The sequence below is a fragment of the Manacus candei genome, unplaced genomic scaffold, assembly GCF_025592945.1.
Source record: "Manacus candei isolate 608988 ecotype Guabito, Panama unplaced genomic scaffold, ASM2559294v1 h1tg000046l, whole genome shotgun sequence".
Taxonomy (NCBI): Eukaryota; Metazoa; Chordata; class Aves; order Passeriformes; family Pipridae; genus Manacus; species Manacus candei.
The window spans coordinates 2873182-2897532 of NW_026138094.1; the positions used below are offsets into that span (position 1 = coordinate 2873182).

General features: G+C 36.0%; 1 protein-coding gene across 8 annotated transcripts in view; it reads right to left on the minus strand.

The window, feature by feature from the left end:
• Nucleotides 1–2384: 2384 nt before the first annotated feature.
• The window catches only part of CGNL1 (cingulin like 1), a 58162-nt gene continuing 36195 nt past the window's right edge, over nucleotides 2385–24351 (minus strand). For 7 of the 8 annotated variants that reach the window (XM_051797035.1, XM_051797027.1, XM_051797028.1 and 4 more), the window contains 11 exons: nucleotides 22154–22360; nucleotides 21745–21849; nucleotides 18143–18295; nucleotides 17328–17498; nucleotides 14693–14854; nucleotides 13785–13874; nucleotides 7993–8076; nucleotides 6744–6868; nucleotides 6086–6194; nucleotides 5196–5359; nucleotides 2385–4582 (listed from right to left, as the gene is read on the minus strand). In XM_051797035.1, the coding sequence (XP_051652995.1) occupies nucleotides 4441–4582; nucleotides 5196–5359; nucleotides 6086–6194; nucleotides 6744–6868; nucleotides 7993–8076; nucleotides 13785–13874; nucleotides 14693–14854; nucleotides 17328–17498; nucleotides 18143–18295; nucleotides 21745–21849; nucleotides 22154–22360 (1512 nt within the window). In that variant the 3' untranslated portion in view covers nucleotides 2385–4440. The remainder of the gene's footprint in view (nucleotides 4583–5195; nucleotides 5360–6085; nucleotides 6195–6743; nucleotides 6869–7992; nucleotides 8077–13784; nucleotides 13875–14692; nucleotides 14855–17327; nucleotides 17499–18142; nucleotides 18296–21744; nucleotides 21850–22153; nucleotides 22361–24351) is intronic. The other variant, XM_051797034.1, reaches the window with a different exon arrangement.

Consider the following 24351-nt stretch of genomic DNA (forward strand, 5'->3'; position numbering starts at 1 on the left):
CATAATGAGTCCCTTCCCTGCACTCACAACTGTTCCCACAGTTTCCTACTGATAACTCTGAGAGCTTAAACTTTCATTATATATTTGTGCCCCAAATTCAAGTAAAATTTTTTAATTGCCTATTCTTCTGCTAATGGTAAGCTTCAGGATCTAAGCAAAACACCAAATTGTTATTAGAAGTGGAGAAAACAGCAAATGTTCCTGTTTACATAAAACACAGTCTCTGCTTATGTCACCTGAGGTTCACTGGTACCAACCACTGAAGGGCCAAACTGACCACTGGACTTGACCTTGTCTGCTGAACTTTACTCTCCTTCTTCTTAAGGCTTTCTTTTCCTACATGTTAAAAGAAACACTGAGAATAAAAAAAAAAAAACAAAAACAAAAAACCAAACAAAAAACCTTTCCATTAATTTCTGTACCTTTTTCCTCAATAGCTCACTGCTCATGATTAAATTTTGAAACAACAATGAAACTTCCCCCACTATAATACAGTCGGGTCAGAGGGTTAAATATGTGACCTAGTCAGAACCTTATGCAAAAAAAAAAGAAAAAAAGAAATTAAATGTGTTAGAAACCCTGGAAATCTCTAAGGAATGTTCCTCTTTTGGCAAAGTCTTTGAACATTTTGCAGTTGGTAGAAATTAAGCAGCTGAAATGTGTAGTTCTACTCACAGGATAGGAAGCCCCAGTAAGCTAAAAGAATCAACATCTAATTACTAAAATATGCTGTGTGATCCAGAAAAGGCTTAAAAGCTATTGCACTGTGTAGCTCACTCTGCAAAGCACACAGCTGGTCTGTAAAAAATAACACATGGCTTCTGGAACAGTTTAGAAAATTATCTGTAAATCATAACAGATTATTTAATCAGGAAAAGGGAAAGAATTAAGTTGAGAAGAAAGAGGATAAATCAGAGGAATACACAGATTAGTCAACAATTTATAGTCTAATCACCAAGAGACTACATTGTGAGGGGGGAACCTGTGTGGTGATTAAACAATAAAAAGCACAGTGCTGAACTAATGAGGTATTTGCATATATAGGGCTTTCCTTAAATGAAGAGCAGGGAAGCAGGTAGGGGACAGCAAGAAGACAACAACTTTTCCTTTTCTGTTTTTCCTCCGGGCACTAACAAAAGATATGATGTCTGAAAGACCTTAATGCTTTTATGAATAGGGATGCTTTCCAAACTCAAGGGAATTAAAATGCATTATTATGATGAATATCCTTAATTTCATTACTTGGACAGTGAGCGAAGAGTCTATGGAGGGCAGCAGGATTTTGTTCACTTGATTGTTTAACATTCATATATTTTGCATTGTATAGCGATTGCCATGGAAAGATCTTGGAGCACTTGCCCAATGCTGGTGATTTAAAACGTCAAAACACTCTTGGAGAAGTTCACTTGTATTCCCTTATCTACAAAAGAAGGCTCAGGAAACCAAAGCCATTAATTCCATAGAGGACAAAAAGTTCATTGTTCACTGCAGATTAATGAGAGAGAAGCATCCACTATAAAAGTCATCAGGTTAGGCTTATAGAAAACATGATTTGGCTTGGGTCTGTTTGTTTAAGAGATATTATAGTACCATGGAAGAACTCTGAAGGACTCTACAGCTCAGAATTCAAGCCACGTCTCTGTAATCCACCAGAAACTTTGATGTTTATACAAACTTCTGGGGACTGGATGTCTCACAGCCATGTTTCCTTACATATTGTCCCTCTTGCTTCCTTTTATGGGTCAAGAGCTTCTTCTGAAATTCATTCAAAAACAGATTACATGAAAATATCAGGAAAATTTTTCTTAACTAAACCTTGACTTAAGATGAGTTCTGATAAAAATAAATAGGAGATGAACAAATCAGATGTCCTTAAACTACTATCAATCTTGTTTGTGGCAATCAAGATGATTTTGCCATCCCCAAAGCCAGCATGTATCGGGAAACAGAGCTACCAACTGGTTTGTGAATGAGTTGAAATAATGAGTGTCTTAAGATTTTCTTTGATTTTAGTCATATGATTTGAGACTCTAAAGAGGAAATACCATTTCCAAGTCTAAATGAACAAACTGAAGATGAGTTTTTTCTGAAAACACGGGTGGGGAGGGATGTGTAACAAGAAAGGTCTCTCCCAGTAAGAGTCTGCAAATAAACAATCTGTCTCTCTCCTTCTAAGTTCAAATGTGGAGTCTTCTAGATGTTACACCTGCCATCTCTTTACAAGTTACAAAGAAAGCAGCCATCCAAAGAGAAGAAAATGCAGGAACTTGTTCACAGCATCAGTATTTCCTGGGTAATTATTTTTTTGTTATGTTTTAAACACATTTGTTTTCCATATGAAATTCAATTGTCATATCAAGCTATATGCACATACAAGGTAGAACTGAGAGAGCTGACTGTTTATTTTAAGTGAATTTTAGTTTACAGTTTAGTGTAACTGGAGGTAGATGCAATATTAAGTGATTTTCTTCCAGTGGTTTGAAATAAGAGTCATCTATGAACATCGTAGGATAAAGTTCTGGGGGTTCTGGAATCAGTTGTTTAAAGATAAGTCTACATAAACATGCAAATGAAACAACAACATATAAATCACAGGACGTTCTCTGATGATTGTCAGTACAGTGTAGTGCAGGTCTTCTTGGACAAAAGGCTGTTTCAGTGTTGTCAAAACAGTAAAGCTACTGCAAAAAACACACGTTGTTTGCTACTTGAACACATACAAAATACAGAGACAGTATCACAACTATGCCGTTCCTATTATTTCCCATATAATTCAAATGATCAAACTCCAGTTGAAGGGAATTCCACAGCAAAAGAGTCTGTGATCTGCTATGCACGAATATACTTCTGATCCCGCAGGCAGGAGTTTCCTTCCACGGAACTGCATGAAAAGGGGTCCTGCCATTGTCAGGAGTTTTGCCCTAACCCAGGCTATCAGCCTCACTTGCAGAGCTGTTAAATTTGCTCTCTTCAGTGGATTCCTTTGTGGGAATACTGGAGGCTCCCAGCGACTTCAGTTCAAAGTATTTTTTACAATTACACTATTTCTTGACTGAATCGGTGAAGAAGTGCTCACTAACCTGTAACTGGGGACAAATACTAAAAAATGGACAAGACCTAACTACTGTAGTAGTGCCCCTTCCTTAGAATCCTAGATTTGCAAAGGAACAAAACCAGTCTAGTGTGATATAAGTGGCAAAACAATATTTTTAGCAACAAAATGGAAAATGTTTATAAAATAAAATCTTCAATGCTCTTTCTTTTAAAATTCCCACAAAGTTTGTTGAATAGATGGATCACCCAAAATACTTCTGTAAACTGAAATACTAATATATATCTGCAAATATGACCACACACTGCAATATGTCACAAATAGATGCTCAATAAAAATCAGGTTACATGTTTTGTGTTTCCCTGGTGCAATTTCTTGCAAGCAAGCATAAAATTTTGGTATCAATTACTGAACAGATTTAAGCATGTATTTAATTCAAAGACCACAACTAATTTTACTGAAACGAGGGGGACTCTTTAAAAACTTGAAGATAAGACTGTCCCAATGTCCTCAAATCAGCAGGCTGCTGATTTAACATTCTGCCTCTGGTAGGACTGACTTCCTTTCAGGAAATGAAAGATACCAAGTAATAACTGACATCATTCTCACCCTTCCCTACGAAGAACAGAAAGCTTCCCAAATGAAGTTGATGAGGAAGTTGTAGGCAGATCTCTCTCATCATGCAGATGTGCTGGTCCTTTTAAAGTCAACAGGCAGGATTAACATTTGACCTCTAATATACAGGACATACAATAAAACTTGCACTGGTTTTTAAAATGTACTTCCTGGCCCAGGAACTGTGAATCTGCTCTGTAATGCACAAAAAGTATTCATTTTCATTTTCATTTGTTTTCCTCTTACTGAAAACTCAAATATAGCGTTCAATATAAATTTAAGGACTTTACATATCAAACTGATTTATATAATATTAGCAACTTTACAAAATAGTACTAAAGTAGTCAATAAAAAGATCAAGTTTAAAATATTTACATTTTATACATCATTTCCCCCTACTTACAATTATTAAATAATCTTCTGTGGTTTCCTTAATTTTAGGGAAAAGCTTTTAATAACTAAAAACTAATTTTGAATTACTTTCAAATGGCTTTTTACTTAAACAGAATTTTAGCAAAATCCCATTTCCAATATGAAACATTATCCCTGTGTTTTCAGTAGCTGTTATATACATCTTGTGTTTTATAGCTGTTTTATAAAGCAATCCTATAATAAACAGTGGAGATCTAAATAAGAAAATGGCACAGTATGGATGGAAACATTATATTCCCAACTCTTAAATCCCTTTATGTCATTTGGCTTCTAGAACATCCAGTTTCTTGATAATTTATGTTATTCTTCCAGTACTTTCAAGGAATTACATCATTACTTATTTAGATTTTTGTGTCATCATCTTTTGAAAAGTTATTTCCTGAAGGTACTTCACAGAGACTGTCACCATCTGTGCTGAAATCATCATCATCGTCGTCATCATCAGAATCAGCCAACACTTTACTTGGTGACTTCTTCAGTCTACTGAAACAAAAATACACATCTTTGCTATTAAAACAGCACATCTACATGCACAACATTTATACAAAGCTTAAAACATCAACTGGTAGGATTTATGTTTTTAAAGGATGCCAAAGAAACTTGTGCTTCAACAGGGACAGTTTTTCATGGAGTACACCTTACATGAAAGGAATGTGCAAGAGTGTGAAGAGCAAGCAACCACATTTTCAAGCCCCTCTAACTAAAGTGACAGACAGGGGAAACTGTAAACTTTGCACACTGGTATGTTCAAAGACAGCTAAGGAAAACTACCACAGGATAACTGTACACCTCAGCCACTAGCAGGAAATTTTTATTACTACAAACAATACCAGTGTCAAGTCCCACACTTTTTTCCATTTTATATGCCCTGCCTCAATGACTTTATTCAGCAGGGAGACCCTGGAAAGGTTGGGACACCTAGAGCACACTAGAAAGAGTCAGAGAACATCTGCAGAGAAAGGAAACGCAGAAGAGTTTCACAGGTCTGTGTCTTAAACTGTAGAGGAAGCCCTCAGTTTATGGACTACAGGAGCAAGAGGTCAAACTTGTGAGGGGTGGTGTGATACACAGCTGTAGGTCTGACAAGCCATCCTACCTTAACTCTTTCTTTGCAGTGTTAAGCTGTCCTTGCAACTGTTCATTTATGTCGAGTTGCTCTTCAAGTTCTCTCTGAAGTTTCTTTTTCGCGCTCTCCAATCTGTCTATTTCTTCTTCAGCTTCTTCCACTTGACGTTTCATTGCTTTCAAACGCAAACTCAACTGAAATATTTACATGTCAGCTGATTAGAGGACTGTTTTAATTAAAGGAATTTTATTCTTCCAGCATCTATGAGAGGGAGAATAAAGACAAAACTTTGCCAGTGTAGTGACACTGTAATCCTCTGCTTCAGAAATATCTGAAAGTCAGCATTAGACTTCAAGAGAAATGATGGGATACCATTTTTTTTTTTTACAGATAATCTTAACAGATGTCTGCAATTTGAAACAAACTGTTCATTTTCTGTTCATTCTCTGGGCAGAACATTACTGTTTGACTCATGGGCTGAAACAAGTCAAGTTTTAAGCAAGGAATCAACAAAGAACACAGGAATGGTAGAGCATATTGCTATTAGGCCATCAATGTAGGCTTAATACTTATAGCCTATATTTAACAATAAACAACTTGTTTCTTTAAACAAAATGTTATAGTGGCAAAACAGAACATATTATTTGTCGGTGTATTTATAGGATCAATTACTGTCTGTTATCTGCTTTATTTCTTAAAATAATTACAGCATTGCTTCTACAAGTGCTTTCTTTTCATAATTTCCAAAATTAATAACCATTTAGTACCAGATAAAAGTACATGATGACAATGGCAACTGCAAATCTCACTCAGTGGCAGTCCACAGAGTAATCAGCATCTACCTACATTCTTCTCATATCTCTTACACATGATGATTTATGTTAGTAGGATTAATATCAGATATTGGTACATTAGTCTACCTGGTCCTTCTGATCAGTCAGTGACAGATGTTCATCATCTACTTGCAACATTAACTCCTTCACTTTTCTCTCAAGTCTGCGGTTACTTAGTTGGAAATTCGCTCTATCCCTAGAAAACAAACAAACAAACAAAAGACATGTTTGTAAAAAAGGAACTGAAATACTTCCAATCATGATATAATTCCTTAGCAATCTTCTAAGAATCAAATAACTACTAATGGTCCCTACTTTGATTTACTGATTCCATGCAACATAATAAGAAATTTGTTCAAAAGTATGAAGGACTAAGTGGAATTTCTTCTGTCACCAGAGCAACATTTAGAAACAAAAATACACTCCTCCAAGATTAGAGAATGAAGTGAACATAAAGTGTTAAAATACAGTTAATATTTCTAAGTCTATTACTGATATTAGCCGTTGATAAGACAAGGAGCTATGGAACCATGTTACAGTGCCCAGTTTTAAATTTATAAGACAACTTCTACTGTGCTTTCAGTCAAAAAGAAAATTTGCAATGCTTTTATGAAACAGTAACCATTTTAATTTTGTGCTTGTGAGGAAAAAAAAAAATCAAGTTAATTGTAATAGAGACTTAATATTAGCAAGAGGACATAATAAAAACATAAACACACGTTTTGATCTTAACAACTAGTTTCACCTTTCTTCATTTGCAAGTCGCTCTTCCAGCTCTGTGATCCTTGCTTCCATTTGAGCAACAAGTCCCTCTTTACTGGAGCGGTAAGAACCCTCCAGGTGAAGGATTCGGCTCTTCAGGTCTTTGTTCTAGGGTTGGAACACACTTGATTACTACTTATATACTCCAATTAACACATATCACCTTAACAAAAAATTAATTTCTTCAGGAAAACATAAGGTGATCACCATATTTTTAGTTCAGTAAACGTGGAAAAAGAATGTGAGATTTTACAGTTTACTACAGATTTTCTATGACTGTGCCTTATCAAAAAGAATTTAGTGTTCAGCTTCAGTTAGGTTTTAGGATTAAATGGAGCCTTGAATTTCAGAGAGTTGCAAGCCCCTTCCAACAGTATTTTTTAATATGCCAATTTTTTTATCAAATACTCTGTCAGATCTGTCTCATGCTCCACACAATTCTTTTGTCAAATTCTGTGTTCTTCTCTTGTAACTCCCTGGTGTATGGCTACAACAAGCAGACAAAGAAATTACATCCAATATCGTTTTACTCTATCAAAGCTGTTACTGAGTTTCCCCCTCCCTTTCTTAACTATCCAATGTTACACCTACTACATAAATAGTTTGAAAAAGATTTGTAAAAGCAGAGGTTTTTGCTCAGATTCACACTTCCATTTTTCTGAGGCCCGGTAATTTAGGTTTTCAATGAGGGCCTAATGAAAGAGTTGCCAGGAAAAAAAAAAAAAAGGGCAAAAAAAGAGTAACATGAGAAATAGAAAATAAAGCTCTTTGTTACAGAACTTCAAACCATGAATTCAGGTCTCAAAAAGGACTATGATAAAAAAGCCAGAACTAAAGTATAAGAATGTACCTAGTATTTACCAGTAGGTGGCATTCTTTTTTCTCAAACGATTTGAGATTAATTTCACATAATCTAAGTCACCAAATTAGGTGTGTGGTACAAACATGTTCTCTAAATTCCCACTAAAATCTGTTTTACGTTCTTGTGCTTGTCAACAATACCATGACTTGCTAAGATAGCTTTCCTCTGGATCTCAGCTAAGGGCCACGATAGTAATCCTGCTTTCAAAGATCACTGAGCTGCAGAAAACTTCTCTACTCCTATAGGAGAAAACACTCAACTAAAATCACAATTTTTTGAAATTGTATCTCCAACAGTGTTCCAGAAACACAGTTGAGACTTTACAGTTCTTCTGAAAGTGGTCAAAGGATTTACAGTCAGATATAGTCACCTGTCTTTCCAATGAAATTTTGTCACACTCCAAGTCTTGCTTTATAGCTCTTTCCTGAAGCAGCTCTGTCCTCATTTGTTCAATCTATCATAGAAAGAAAAGAGAAATTTTAATAAAAGATTTCATTTACATTTATCTATATGATACTTTGTGTATGTATATATATAATGTAGGCATACCTATGCAATGAGAAAAAAATGCCCTTTCTCAGAATTCAAGACATCCACATGATTTCAGATGAGCTTTACAGTTACAATCTTGAACAAAATTTTCCACTTCAGGGAGTTGATGTTATTCCCAGAACTTACCCTAGGCATTTTACAGCCACAGTGGATATTGCTGATGTTCAATATACATGTTCTGGAGCAAGGAACCAAACTCTAAACTGCTGCACAAGAGATATAGCATGTGGCAGGACAGAGTTCTGCATCACATCAAACACCTTTCACAAGTGTTGTCTCCATACTTAAATCTGAACCTCTGAAAGGACATCTTACCTTTAAGCTGCTGACTAGTCTAAATAAAGTTTCACTTTATTAAAAACAAACTTGTAGCTGCAGAGAAGTGCCCAGAACTCAGTGAAACACTCTACAGACAATTGTAGTTTTCTATATGAATGAGAACAGTAAAATCTCTTTTTCAACAGACTCTGCTGCATAATGGACATGAACATTTCTCCCCTCCTCTGATCAGTGTTATGTCTGTCATACTGGGAGCACCAACTTCTAAGTTTGGGGAGGGGATGTTTTTGCCTGTCTTGTTAAAAGACAACTTTTGCTCCAGTTTCTGTAAATATTTCAGTTGCATATTCAGTAACCACAAGAAAGATGTTAAAAACTACCTGATCCATCCAGAGTCAATGTAAGAATGCAGCATGAGTTTGTTTCATCTCACTATTGGACTTGACTGGAAAAAAAACATTAAAGAGAAACTCTGAACTGTTCAACAGCTGCTACTGAAACTTTAGAGCTGAAGGAAAAATCTGCAGTGCTGAAATATTTCTGTTGCCTCTCATTTCTGCTGAGACCCTCAAGTCTTCACAAAGACCCTCAAGTCTTTGCAGGCACAGCAAATGTTACCACAGCATTTGTGCTATTTCCTGCACAGTGTTTATGATGCTGAATCACCTGGGGAACACAGTGAACATCTCTGCCAATCACTGTACCTGCAAAAACACTGATAAAGATTGCAGTGGCCACAGCATTCTTCCCTGTTCTACATCAGTTACATATGAACTTGCATAAAAACACCATCCCAGCTAGGCAGCTCTAAGTTACAGATTTATCTCAGTAAAGGTCTTACCAAAGTCATTGGGAATTCTTGCATAAAAAAAAAAAATCCAAAAGCAATGCTAAGAATGTGAAGGTCAAAAAAAGTGCAGCACATCAAAATTTACCTTAGGCCTTTTTTTTTAACCACATTATAATATTAAAAGATATATTTTTAGTTAATCACGTGTTTAAAGGAAATAATTTACACTGTTTCTGTAGCTTTGAAATTACTATATGAATACAAACCACAGTAGCAATGCATGCAGTTGCATATGTTATGTCACACTATGGTTTCAGAAGACTAGAAGGCATTTCTGAAAACTAAGGTCAGAACAGCTACTAGAATACAAATGTTAGCTCGTGGCTGTGTTCTCAACAGCCAGGTAATTTTTCAAAAGCTCTCATTGTCACACAGAAAGCTAATAATCACAAAATTTTATCCATTATATAGTAAAATTTTATTTTATATGTTAAAATATTATTTTATAGACACAAATTAAAATCCCGCATTTGTACAATGGCTGCATTTATTCATTAAATAGGTGACAAAAATTTATAATGTGAGGGGTTACCTAGAATTTATTCTGCTGTAATTGCTCTAGCCATCAAGACAGACACAGAAAGAAATAAAGCAAAATTTGTGGTAAAATGAATGACTAATTAAAAATGTAACTGCTAACTGAAGAAAGGGGTTTTGTTTTATGTAGGAACTTGCTTAATGGACCACTCCAAAGTTCCACTGTGCTCTTACTGTGCTCAAAGGCTGTGACAAATTTGTGCAACCTTCCCAAGATTCAAATTAAGGAATTATTTAGAGGACAATTATTATATTTCCAAGATGACTGCTACTGTTGTTGGACACCTCTTGGTAAACACAACCTCACAGGAGGAGAGAGAAAAAGTGCTGTATCTGATCAGGCTCAGACAGCTACGTGCAAATATATACAGGAGGCTGGAAAAAGAGAAGGACAGCAGGACACAATTCTTGCTGTTTTCACTTATCTCCTCCCATTTTTTCAATAGCAGACTCACAATTAACAGGCACAAAGCAAAAAAAAAGCAGCTGTCTGCCAAAATGTGCTCAGTCTCACTTATTTCCCAGCAGTGAGAAGAACACACCAGTGTCAGAGTACATACTCCATGTACACACCATGTAGAACTCTGCTTCATGTTCTACCTTTCCTGTATCTAATATATTTTAATTACAATAAAAGAACAAACTATTTCTGCAGCCTAAGTTATCACAGCTGAAGTTGAAGAATGTTAACAACAAAAAAAAAAAAGAGAAAAACAACAGTATCAGATTTTAGAAAGCTTTATCAGACATACCAGCATTTTGTGCCAGCTTTAGGATTAGAAGCAGCTGTTGAGTTCATTATTAGTGAAAGTAATTTGATTTCTAATAATGTTTTAGATGCTGTCACTATTGTTTACCATCTTGCACTAGGTTTACAGCCTATGTTTCTTAATTCCTAAGTAAAGTAATATACATATATATATGTGTATATAAATGTGTGTGTGTGCCTATATAAACACCTACATACACAGTTTCCAAGTATGTGACCAAAAACCCCAATGTTTAACAAACAAGCTAAAGCCAAACAAACCCCTTTGATACTTCATAATTGAAAAGCAGCCTTCATATCCACATTTTCACTTGTTTGCTTCCCACACCTGGAGCCAGCTAAAGAGCAGGGATACAGCTCTCCATTGGGAACACTTCACCAAAAGGAAGTGAACGATGCAGTCAGCACAATTTTATCCTTTCTTATTTACTGTAAAGTTGTCATGAAAACTAATTAGTCCCTTTTTCACACTTATTGGAAACAACTCTGAAGTTAATAGACTCATGTTTGCATTTTCACAGAATACAGGAACTGATGAAGGAATGTTGAGCACTTTTCAATTATGTTAGCAAAACCAAAATGGCAAGAGGCACTTCATTTCTCTTGTTTGTAGGAAAAGAATCCATCATGTAGTAAGATGTGTCCTGTCCCTGCTCACTTTCAACTCAAAGAGCAGCTGAGCACTCAGGCTTTCCATATATGTGTGTGTGTGTGTTGATCATTTTGGTCTTTCTACAGTTACTAATACCTTATCATTTTAAAACTAATAGGATATGACCCACTTTTCCCTGTTTCCACTTTGCTGTGGAACCTCCTGAGAATGCAGAGGAGATGAGAACAGTGTCTCATGCAACCATCCAGATTCAAAAGGGCGTTTAAATTAAAAAAGAATAACATTTTGTGGTAAATGAAATGTGAACTGTTAGTTCTGCCAATGTTTATTCAAACATTCAGCTTTATGTAAAATAGAAGAGGTTGTATAAATTTGAGTATTATAGTTCATTATTGGTATGTTAAAATAACACATTTATAATGATAATTTGAAAAATGTACAGAAATACAGATATTACCAAAACAAATCCATTATAGTTTCTCATGTCATTATAAATGCTTAGCAGACCCTGAAATACTCTTTAGTAATTTGACTACTTAGTCATTCTGGCATAAAATCAAAACAAAGCAACCTTTGTAACTCATGTGTGAAATGAGAAACTCCAGACCTCAAAATAAACACATTTTTTACCCATTATGTAACATTTTGGTCACCAAACTGTATTTTTGGTTTCCATTCAGTTAGCAAATTAACTTACTACAGTTGTAGTGCAGCTGTAACTAAAGTTCTTTTATCCCAGGTTTACAAGACAGGCACAGACTCCAGTATTAAAGGCTTCCTGATTTAACAATAGCATAACCCCATATTATGATGGTCCTTTACATTCTATTTCACCCACTGCCTTGGGCTCTGTACAGTATCAGTGCAACAATAGCAAAAAGTCTGTATCAGAGTCAAACAGAATCTCAGTAACCTGAGTCCAAACAAAGCAGTGATGGTGCCTTGGTGCTTCAAGGATGTGTGAAAAGAAAGCTGAGCTCTAACTCACTTTAAATTCCCCAGCTGCCTCAGTGGAACACACAATTGCATCAAAAAGGCACAGAAACTAAGGTTTTACTTTCTGTTCTAACTCTGAAGCTAAAGCTATTCAAAAGAATGTCTGCAGTTCTTTTTTTTTTTTTTTTTTCTGGAGAAAGAAAGAGAAATGAAAACAGATTATTGTTGTACCTCAATGTTAATTGTCTCCTGGACTTCTAGGAAATTCCTGTGAGCTCCAGCACTTCATGTAGAGTTACATGAAGTTCATGTAGCAGTAAGCATGCTGTAATGAGTTATGCAGCAGTTTCACATCTTTCAGAATGCACAACTAAGGCAAGGAACATTGTCTAGACCATGATATTCCAAGGTAGACACATCACTGTATTCCTTTTCGTGAACTAATAAAAAACTTGCATAATCCTGACTATTCAGCCACAGGTGCTCTGGCTACTTCTGCAGTAATCAGGCCCTGTACTCTACTTTTCTGGTTTATTATAAATCTTTGTTACAGGACCTATAATTTCCTGTGTCAGTTCTTTCAGAAATCTCAAATAATACTAATAAGGTCTCTTAATGACCTCCTAATTCTCTTAACACTTAGTGATTTCCAACTCAAAGGTCTCCTCTGCAATACACTCCCTTTACTTCGCCCCACCTGCACATTCCTTACAGAAGACAGAAGCAAAATATTTCTTTATTTGAATATAAAGGAATATATAGGAATATATATATATATACACACATATATATATATATATTTGAGGGTATACCTGGTGTACTTTTTATCTTGATTGAGGCCTCATCATACAATCTCCACAACTTCTCTACTTATACAGTCAAAATCCTTTTTGTTACTTGTTTGAATTACTATGATAGTTGCTGAGCTAAGTGAGACCTATCACTTTATCTTCACATTTTCTGCCCCATTAGACACAACCTCATAAATAAATCCTTCTTCCCTTCTTTCTGGACTATTGAACATAACATTTCTGGAACAAAAGGTTGATGTTTTTATGTGGAAAATGCTTTCCAACTATCTTACCTTCAATATACCTTAATCAGTTTTTACACTTGTAATGAAAACAAAGCTCTCTCTCTGGTCTAGCATCCTCAGTTCAGTTGATTTCACTCATTAATTCCACAGTTTCCTAAGCTCCTTCTCCTTCTTTGAAATCAAGACTCTATTATGCTGAATTACTTTCCAGTAAGAGTAAAATCATGATCTTTCAATTTAAAAGACTCTTCACAACGGCCTTTCTCTGACAGCCTCAGCACCAAAGCTGAGCCTGAAATAGCATCATCTCTGCATGCATCAATGATTACCTGATGAAGCTCAGCAAGAATATTAGAGTATGATAATAGTCTTCAGGCTTTATACACATTCTGTGTCTGTTTTCATCATGTGATGACATGAAGGAGCATATTTACTCGTGATGGGAACTTGGGGGTTTTGGGTTTTCATACTCTTTTGAAGTATAGCAGATAAGTCCTATGCTAATCATTATTGAGTTGATCAATATTGATTGTGACCCTAATAATACTTTTTCATAGAAGCATCATACAAAAGGAAACTTGTTCAAGTACCTGTTCTCTGCACCTGCTGATCCTCTCAGACAACAAATCTGAATTAGTCTTTTCTTCATCAAGCTCAAGTTCCAGGTTAGACAACTTGTCCTAAGTGGAACAAAGAAAAGTAATTTCAACATACTACTTCCCATCCTCTTCAGATTGCTATTCCTTAAACTTCAGGACTCAAACTATTGGAAAGACTAGGCCTGAAAACTGAAATGCCTCTTAAAACATGTGCAGAATCTACCAAAAAAGATGGCAGGTAGAGAAGCCTTTAAAGTGAATTTGTTTGTCTGACAGAAGTAAAACAGACACTTTGCTTCCTTTTTTTAATCACTCCCACCAATTTCAAGAAAATAAGAGAAATTCTGTAATGTTTCTAGAGACTGTTTCTGAGTGTCTAAATTACATTATACATTTGGAAGACAATTTTCTTTTCACATGAGTACAATGCTACAGAGGTGTTTGTTTATGAAAGTCAAGTGGCAGCCTAGCTGAAGTGAACAGTGTCAAAGCTGACCCTGTAACCAGGTGGTCAAAATCCTGATGTTATCCAGACTGCTGAAATGAACTGATATCAAATGCTAAATAGAACTTACACTTCGAAATACTCTTAAAGTTCTCAGCGATGGGTCTATGAATGAAATGAATGCAAATTTGCCTGATAAACTCCAGATAAAATTAATTAACAAGAAGTCAATTAAAATGACGAAAGAACAGCTGTAATTTAGAACACATCATGCTACAATAGATATGCTAACAGATCACCTTTAGAATACTCCAGAATAATTCCTGCTGTAATACTACATGGTTTTTCAACAACATCAAGCTATTTGGACTCTTCCCTGGCAGAAACCATGTGAAATATCAGTATTATTTTAATTTCTTCAAATAAGAAACAAACCCTTAAGGATGTCTTTTACCTCCATTAGTTTGATTTGTCTTGCCCGATCATCTTTTAAGTGGTTTTTGGTTTCCAGTTCATACTCCAAGCTCTTCACAGTCTGTTCCAGCAACTGAGTTTTTGTTATTGCCTCATCCTGAGCTCTCTGGTGGTCCCTCAAGTTTTCTTCCATAAGACGCATCTGAAAGAGTTTATGGTCATATATTTTATACTGTACTTTCTGTAAATAAGTGATGTCAGTAAAGGGGACTTACTGCAAACACTACAGATCTGGAAGCTTGACAGGAATTGCATTGAGTTCTGGGCTTTTCACAGTAATTTTTGTTTTATCCACATGATGGCACCAAGAAAATAAACTTGGATGAAATATCAGCTCCAAAGAGATGCTTCATACCACAGGTTTTACACTGACAATTCTCCACAGTGGATTTCTTAAAATTTATTTGTTTTTATCAAGTTATAGCAAGCCAAAATGTTGCCTAAATGTTGTCTAACCATTTTCTAATGGTTGTTTGGAACTTCTGCAATATTATGCCTTTTCTTTTCAGACTCAGAACACTTTAGCTTTTAAATAACTACATAGCTCATATACATGCTTGATGCATTTTGATGACATCATTTTACTAATGACATAATTGCATTTATCTATATATGTGTATGTACATATACACATATATATGTATTAGTGTAACTATTAGATACAGTGGGCTACCTGCTGAAGACAAAAATTTCCTATTCAACAACAGCATGTCCTCAGTAAAATTATCCAAAACCTTCATGGTACTTTAAAAAAATATATAATGAGTGAGAGAGGGTTTAAGTGAAACCATGACCAGTCCTTGTACATGTAACTTGTAATATGTATATAACATAGGATGAGAGCTTTTTTTCTTCAACATATAGTTTTCCATTTTCTTCCTTTGTTTAGTCAGTGATTATTTTAGTGATGAAGCTAAAATAATGTGATAGTGAATATTTACAGTTTGCTACCTATTACCAAGTCCTGACAACAAAACCTTGGATATCTGCAGGAGGTGGTGAACAGCTAGTGAAGTGCAGAGATCTGTACTTTAACAGCCTTTCATGTGCATTTAATGTTTCAGAATGACAATGGACTGTCAACTTTCCAGATGGGTATCTTTTATGTCTCCACAGAGAACTTGAAAGAGATGCAATGAAGAACTCCCATATTGCCTTGCAAGACTCTTTCATTACTTTTCTGCTGGAACAAGATGAAAATCACGTTGCCATGATCAATACAATCCTTGACTTTTGATGACACCCTCGAAAAGCAAGATCTGTGCACTGTGAGACCTACCCAAGAGGATTCTGACAGACAACAGACTTTCCACTGAATGGATGGACTATCTATTTGTACTTCTTCTCAAACACAAAGGAGGAAGTGATAATAAAGACTTTCAATTGTCCTGAATATTCAGTCTCCTAGAAAGTCTGCTGTTTAACCTGCCTACCCTATATTTTCAGATTTTGTTTCCTCTCTTGCAGCTAGTTGCCATACTACATTTTTAAAGCCCTAGGCTTTTAAATATTTCCTCATGGAGATGTAGAATTCCACAACTAGTAATATTTTGTCCATTATATAGTGTTTGGATTATCTTTTTGTCAAAGTGAAGTTTTCTTTTGTTCATTAATTTTTTCTCTGTATTTTTTCTGTAGTTGCAATAGATAACACTAGAAGTATATTCTTCATAATAACTGTAAACACTGTGTTTACACTTTGTTTTACATATTTAATGTTTGTATTAATGTACATTTTTACATACATTTATTCAACTCATGAGCTATGCTCTCAATGTCACCATTTTATCTTTCACTGTTTGTTAGGACTCTTCATTCCTTTACAAAGGCTCTCCATCCCTGAATGAAATAAATATATAAGGAAGACAGAATAATAAACAGGAGCAATTCTTTCTTCTATTGGTGTTCCTTTAAATTGAATTTAAAATAATTTTTTAAGGAGAAAGGGCAATGTAATGGAAGTTCTAAACTGGAAAAATCAAACTATTAAAATATTCCACATACAAAAAATATTTACGACCAATATATTCTCCAGTTTTTCCAACTGCATATTTTTAAAAGACTGGATTGCCTTTCTGGTAAAATTTGCATACTAAGAGGCAGACACTTCCTGACTGTGGCTGATTCTTGGCTACACAGACACCTTTGTCATTTAAATCTGCAACTTGGCTCATATGAAAGAAGAGGAGAATGTAAGTCAACTCCTCTGGAGCCAGAATTTGGTTTTGTTGTTTGTGTTTGGGGGGGGGGGGGTTTCTTCTCTAAATAACTGCTGGGGTTTTTTTTCCTAATTCAAAAATATTTTTACATTCCCAATTCCTTCAGTAGCAGGCATTAGAGAGCAGCAGATCAGTGCAATCCTTGTCATACCACTTCAGACACACTATTTGTCAGACACTGCCTAGATCTGTCACAAACAGGAAAGCCCATTTCCCTGGCAGCAATAACACACTGATCACCACCATGAAAAATGAAACTCAAGAGCACTGACTGAGATCCTCTCTCATGATGAGGTGCACAAAAACATGACAGCAAACATCCTTTATCTTGAAAACTATCTGAACTGAATTCTAGGTCAAAGGTTAGAATTTGTCACTGAACTTATGAGTCATTACCTCATCTTGCATCCTTATGGTCATCAGGCGGGATTTTTCTACCTCCAGGTTCTTCTCCTTTAATTGCCTCTGCAGATCTGCAAATTCCCTGCGGTTTTTCTCCTTGTATTCATCAAGCTGGCTCTGAAGCTCCAGAGCTGATGTTCTTGAGATCTCTACCATTTCAGACATCTGGGGAAAAAGTACATATCATTTTTTTCCTAACATAGTGTTACAAAAGGTTCTATCATGTTTGATACATCAAAAGGTTTTTCCCTCCAGCTTCAATATTCAGCTCAGTATTTCCAGACAGAAAAATTATCAATTATGACATATTTTCCTAAATAAATTAATTTCTATGCAGAAGTGTGAAAACACAAAACCAGAAAGGTTATTTTCTAATAGTATGCATGGCAAGACTATTCTCTTTCTGTCTGGCAGCAGTTCTTCCAGCTGAGTGATGCAATGAACTGCATGGTCACACTTCAGTGTGTCAATATTAGTTGTAGGGTTTACACACACATGGCACAGTAAGTCTGATGCAAAAGCATTTTGAGAATCAGCTCTGAAATATCAATGACATTAGAACTGATCTGAGATCTTGTTTAAACAGAACTGTTTTACAATGCTATTTTGAGATAGTGGTGTTCCAATCACTGTTCCAGCCCCGAAAACTTTTATTGAGAGCCTCTAGGTTAAAGAAACTAATAGTAAACTTTGCATTTCACCTTCTTTTGTACATTTCCAAATAAATAATTCTTTGCAATTTGTCAGTTCATTTGCTTCTGTCTGTCAGACATTCAGATTCCTGCAGCCTCTCTGGAGTGAACTCATACCTCCTCCTGTAACTTCTCAACAGTCTTGTTTAGTTGCCATCGTTCATTCTCCATTTCATTCTTTATCTGCTTTAACTGTTCCTTCTGCTGAGTTTCATCCTTTAATTGCTGAGTTAACTGTTGCCTTTCCTGTGAAATACAACGGGTGTTCTCCTGCAGGAAATTAAAACATATATATAATGAACTGAATAATATATAATGTAGACCCTCTGTAGATTCCTTAAAGGAATCTTACTTAACACTCTGTGCAGCAGTAATACCAGCAGGCTGCTGTGACATTAAGACAAATTTAAGGGTTTTTTTTTTTAAAAAAAGGTTATGGAGTTACAGTTTGCTAGTCAGTATTTATTATTTTAGTGATGCAGTGCTTTATCCTTCCTATAAATTCCTTAAACACTGTTGCAACATTTGTAGGACCAATTTCATTATTCTGTTACAAGCAAAGCATACATTCCTCTGCAGCTGCACACCAGCCAGGAAATCCCATCTCCTGTACAAGATCCAATATCCATTCCAAGTTTCACATTTTCCTACGTGCTCCCTGAAAAGTTTTCTCAATAACCACCTGTTTTTCTAGGTGAAAACAAACAATCAAAAAAATCCCTACCACACACCCCCAAAACCTCTACAACAACAACAAAACAAAAACCCAAATCTGTTCCTATGATGAGTGAGAAGTAACTAGTGGTGCTTTTCCCCATTGCTGTGCTTCTGCAGCACCCAGAAGCCCTTATCAGATGATGCCATGCAAAGAGAACTTTGCAGCTGTCAGCACACAAATCCCCTTCCTGAGAGAACTTTTGCAGTTAATGTTCAAACCAGACCTCAGTGTTGTGCATTAAATTTTGAATGACCTGCAGAGCTATCCAGTGTGCTCACCTACCAGGGGGCTCCCAGTGTCTCTGCTATCACAAGTAGGATGTCTGAGAGCTTATCACCCTCCTACCTCTAAATAATAGCCTGTCACTAGTTCGTTCCAACACAGGCATGATCACATGGTTCACATGCACAGCTATTCTCTCTGGAAAAGTGTATAATAGCTAATGGTTCTCTTGGCTTGATGACTTCTACTTGGTTGGAAATGGTTGTTTTCTTACCCCACCATTCTGCACGAGCTCCTCCACATCTATTTAAAAGGTGCCCATATTATGATAGTATTATTTACCCAGTAACTATGCCATAGAATCGCTTTTATTTCAAATAGTGAAATTACCATTTAAAGCATAAAGAGTTCCTCGTTGTTTTGCTAAAATCTAGCCAGCAGAAACTTGGTAACATAGGTAAAGGGTAAAAATATTCCTCATGAAAACTGAGCATTGCAAAAGAAATTATCTTTGTTTTAATAAAAATCCTGCATTACAACAGATACTACTTCATTCTTGTACTATTATTCAGGGGAAATAACGTGTCCTATGTGGTTTCTCACCAACAGTAATTTTCTTAGGCAACACAAATTAGGATATTGTACTGCCCTTTGCTAGATTAGCTGATAAATGAGAAAAATACTGATAAAATTAGCATTCCTACCTTAACTTTAATATTTGAGAAACACTAATATATCATGCTAGAAACAACTGAACTTCAACTTACAATGCTCTGCAACTCTCATTCTAGTTCCTACCATTATTTACCACAATGAAAAGAGAAATTTCATGTTCCTCCACCCATGGAAAGGATCCCATGTTCTGAACATTTAATTTAAAAAGCACAGATTACTTGGTTCTGCCATCAATCATGTTGGTATAATTGATATTTTTTAAAGATATGACAGTACCATATATGCTATGGTCAAGGGACATAATAATTATTTCCGTTCCCAAGAGAGTTCTCAAGAAACTTCAGAAAGTCTTCTCAATGGTGCAAAACTGTTAAGATGTATTTCATTTCATGAAACACTGCACTATGTGGAGGAGGCTACTCTAACCAGAGGTTATAACACAACATGAAACTATACAAAATTACTCCTGGCTGGACCATCCATAAAGAAAATGTCAGTATAAAGCACTAACATAAACTGGCTGTAAGAATGAAGTGCATGCCAGGTTTAACTTTTCTGAATAGAAATCTGAATGGAGGGGGAATAGATTTGGCCATGTTTAAAGTAACTGTTACAGTTCTATTGGTATTGCCAGTCTTTCTTATGCTAATCCACCATTAAAAGTAATTTGTGTTATGTAAAAAGCAAGATGGGACAGTCAGGAATTAAATTTCCACTGTGATAAACATTATTATTGTGCCAGAATTTGTCATCTAAATTGTCAATGGTAACACAAGGCCAAATCAACCTACTGCACAACAGTATTCATTAGAACAAGCAAACTCTAAAGACAGAAAGGCTGAATTGTTCTAAACAAAAGGGACCACTGATTACATCCTGAAGTCCATTAGTGCTCATATCCGGTGCACAAGAGTGTAGAATCAGAAAGAGGATTAAATTTAGTGTTTCCCACTTTAGATGTAAGTTGTGAATAAAATGACAAGACTGACTCTTCTATCTGTCACCTTTCCCAGAATTCTTGAATTTGGAGACCCTGCCTGGAGGCAGCATTATTTGGCACAATGCCCTGAAGGATGCAGAAAAACAGGAAGGAAAGAACACACTTTTCAAGCATCTTGACCCAAAGCTAATCAAGATGCAGGAGATGCATGTGGTGCATTGACTCATGTTACACAGGAAGGGCAAGTCAGACTGTGAAAGAAGGGAAGTGTGCTCAGTGCAGGGCAGTGAAGAGCAATGGGCCACCTGTAGGGCTTGTGGAACCACCAGCAATACATACAAGCAAATGAGGAGTATCAGTGAGGTGATAAAACACTTCTTGATGTAGTTACAAGGAACATCAGCTTTAAAACATCATTTTGTAGAAACAAAACTTAGATACCCATATTATTAAAATCTTAGAAGCACATTCAATTTTAAAGACATAGGAGTATTTTCTTCTTGTTTTTACTTTTTTTTCTTTTTACTATAATGAACTGAACCATGAGAACATACTAGTTAACACAGTCTTCCCCTTGGTTTTTAGTCCACTTAGAGACTTAGATTTCATTTTCAGAACAATAAAGTAACATTTATGTTGAAGACAACAAGGGAAAACATCTGTTCAACTAAAAAAGGGTCACTAGCAATGTACATGTTGCTCACTTTTGAGTCTGACTTGTTTGACAGAATCACTTAAAAACTCAGCTTCTAGACTAAGATAATTCTAAACTGATACCACTGAAATCGATGCTTGTTTGGGACATGTAAAAGGTGAATTACAGAGCAGGAAAATTAGGTTTGTAACTTTTGCAGATACAGAACACAATGCCAGTAAGAACAGTTTTAAGAGGCTGCAAATCCTAGTGATATGTGTTAAATTTCTCTGGGTTAGTGATGACATATTCCAGTTCCCTGCAACATTTGCAAATATGACAGGCTTATAAAAATACAGAAGCCAATTTCCTGATATTTGTGTATTGCCAATATTTTTGTTTATATTCGAGCACAGCTTTTTATTCTTTTACATGTAAATCCACAACCTGAGTTGCATGATCATTCAAAATAATAAAACATGTTTATAAAACCTTAAAATTTAAATATTCCAAATTGTTCTTGTTCTTACCTGCATATCTTCTAGTTGGCTTTCCAAAGCTGATTTTAATGCTACCAATTCTTTTGCCTCTTTCTCAGTGCATTTCAAAGCTTCTTCCAATTGTTGCTTCTCCTCCTGTAATGATTCAATTTAATATTTTCAGAAATAGTGACAAGTAAATTGAGTTATAAAGTCTCTTCACTCTGGCCTATCACTGATCTCCCCAGTTGCAAACTGTGACTTGTTTTTAATGTGGTTTGCACTGGGGAAATCTTCCCTATATATGTCAGCAAACTGCATCCTGCTTCCTATAACCTGCTGGTTTTCCTTCCCCTTCCCGATGGCATTATCCATCCTCCTCTTTGTCAGTTTTTACTCTACAATGAATCTATTGCAAACAGGAAGAAGAGTACTTAAGGGGCTTGTTTTCTTAACTTACCTCATATGTCTTTAATTTTTCCTTCACTGAATTTTCTTCTCCTTTCATATTATCAATTTGTTTGTGCAAGTCCTCAATTTTACTCTCTAACTCAGTAACTTTTCTCTTCAACTGCTCGTTTTCCTCAGTCAGCTCCTTGACTCGATTTTCTATACTATTTCTCTCCTCTTGTGCAGCGTTTCTTTCACCTTCAAGGACAGCAGCACTCTAGAGAAAACAAATTATGTCATGTTAAAAAAAAGAAATAACTGGTGCTGTTTTCCAACAGAAGTTTCATAAAGCACCACAGCAAATATAGTTAGAATATAACATTAAATATCAATGAAGACTTTTACATTTAGCTTTTGTTTTTCCTCAGGCATATCTACAGATAAAGTATAAACAACACCATTATCAAATCCCACTTTTAGGTAATTCCAAGCGATCTAAAAAACTTAAAGACACCAAAAGCCATAAGGACCTGTAAGGAAGTACCTATTTATCAAGAGTTTCTTCCACAGCAACACAAAATTTAAGCAGCCTCACCCCACTGCTGATTCCAAGAACTAACATACAACACACTACACATCCATGTGTGGGGCTGCAGAGTAAATGACAGATAAATATAAAGAGGTCTTGATGCTGAAAGAAAAGAGAAAAAAAAAAGAGAGGTGGCACTACTGGAATAAAAAATCCCAATGGATTTCAAAACATGGTCCCACAAAGAGTTGTGCCAGCACAGAAGAACAGCAGAGACTGGAAGTACCTCTCAGTGGTACTGGTACAGCTCTACCTGCAGATCAGGCAGCCCACACCTGGGCTGTGCTTAGTCAGCAGTTCTGCTGGGGCTTCAGTTCCTGCCTGAGGGTGGAAGGAGTTCAACTTGTATTCAAAAAGATACATCTTGCATTTTTCAGAAACTCAAATCAATATATAGCACAAATTATAATAAAATTGTAATAAACTACTCATCATAATTTAGCACATGTGGCAAGAGATTTTTAAATTTTTTTTCAGGGCAACTGGCTGCAGGATGTAACTTTTCAGAGCTAATACTCACCTTACCACTTACCCTTTAAACACCCTACCATTTATTGTTGAAACCATGAGTGGGAAGTATGTGCCTGTACTGTTATACTATCTATACTGTTATAACACAGACCAGGTATGTACTTACAAACATGTGGAGTAAAGAGCTGGAAGGATTTAATCTCTGCTCTTCACTGACTTCTCATTCAGAATCCCATCCAAAGAAAATAGGAGAACCCAGGATATCATTTGTGGTTCTTGCTCCTGGGCATTCAGAGTCTGACACAAAGCAATGCTCTGTACAAAGATCTGGTTCTGATGTGCAGGCCCACTGCCCTTTATATTAAGCCCTTAAAAACCAGTAAGAACACCAGAACAGACTCAGGCTAGCCCAGTATCCTCTCTTGTGGCCACAGCTGATGCTTACAGGCAAAGAGAAGAAGAACAACTATGGGACAAGCCTTTCCCCATTACACACTCTCAGCTCTCACTAGTTTTCCTCCAGGAACGTATCATCCATTAATTTCTCTAATCCCTTTCAAATCCATTTATACCTTTGGCATCTACATTATCTGGTAACAATAGGTAATTGCACATTAACTACTGAAGCATAACAGTTTTGCACGTGAAATAGTGTTTATCTGGGTGAAAACAAAAGAAATTCTACCAAACTACTCAGTAAGAAACTGTTTGGGGAAATATTTTATAAAAGTATGAAAGTCACTTTTCAGTTACAGTATTTTTGATTGTTGCTCCTGATTTTCCCTTCCCTGTGCCCAAAAGGAATAAGCAAAGTTATATAAAAGGGTGTTTACAAAGAGTGCCCTCACTAGATTGTTTTCTAGCAAGCAACAGCTTTAAAATCATGCAAATTAGTTTGATAAAGCGGTAACTCAGAAAACACTCAGACTGTCTACAGGGTCAATGAACTTATTATACAAAAACTGGCAGCATAAGCAGGCTGACAAGTTCTGGTCTTTTGAAAACACTGAAAAAACTTGTTCCTCTGAGTACACGACTGGTTAAAAGCTCTGAAATAAATCTGTTGATGCTTTAAGTTTTCACATACTGAAACTTCAATAGCATTTATATATTCCTTTAATTTTTGCTTTCTTCACGCAGCGAAGTTTTACTAATTAGCAAGCACTCCACCGGTGGCTCCTTTTAGTCTCATTTCCCCCTTCTGGAGC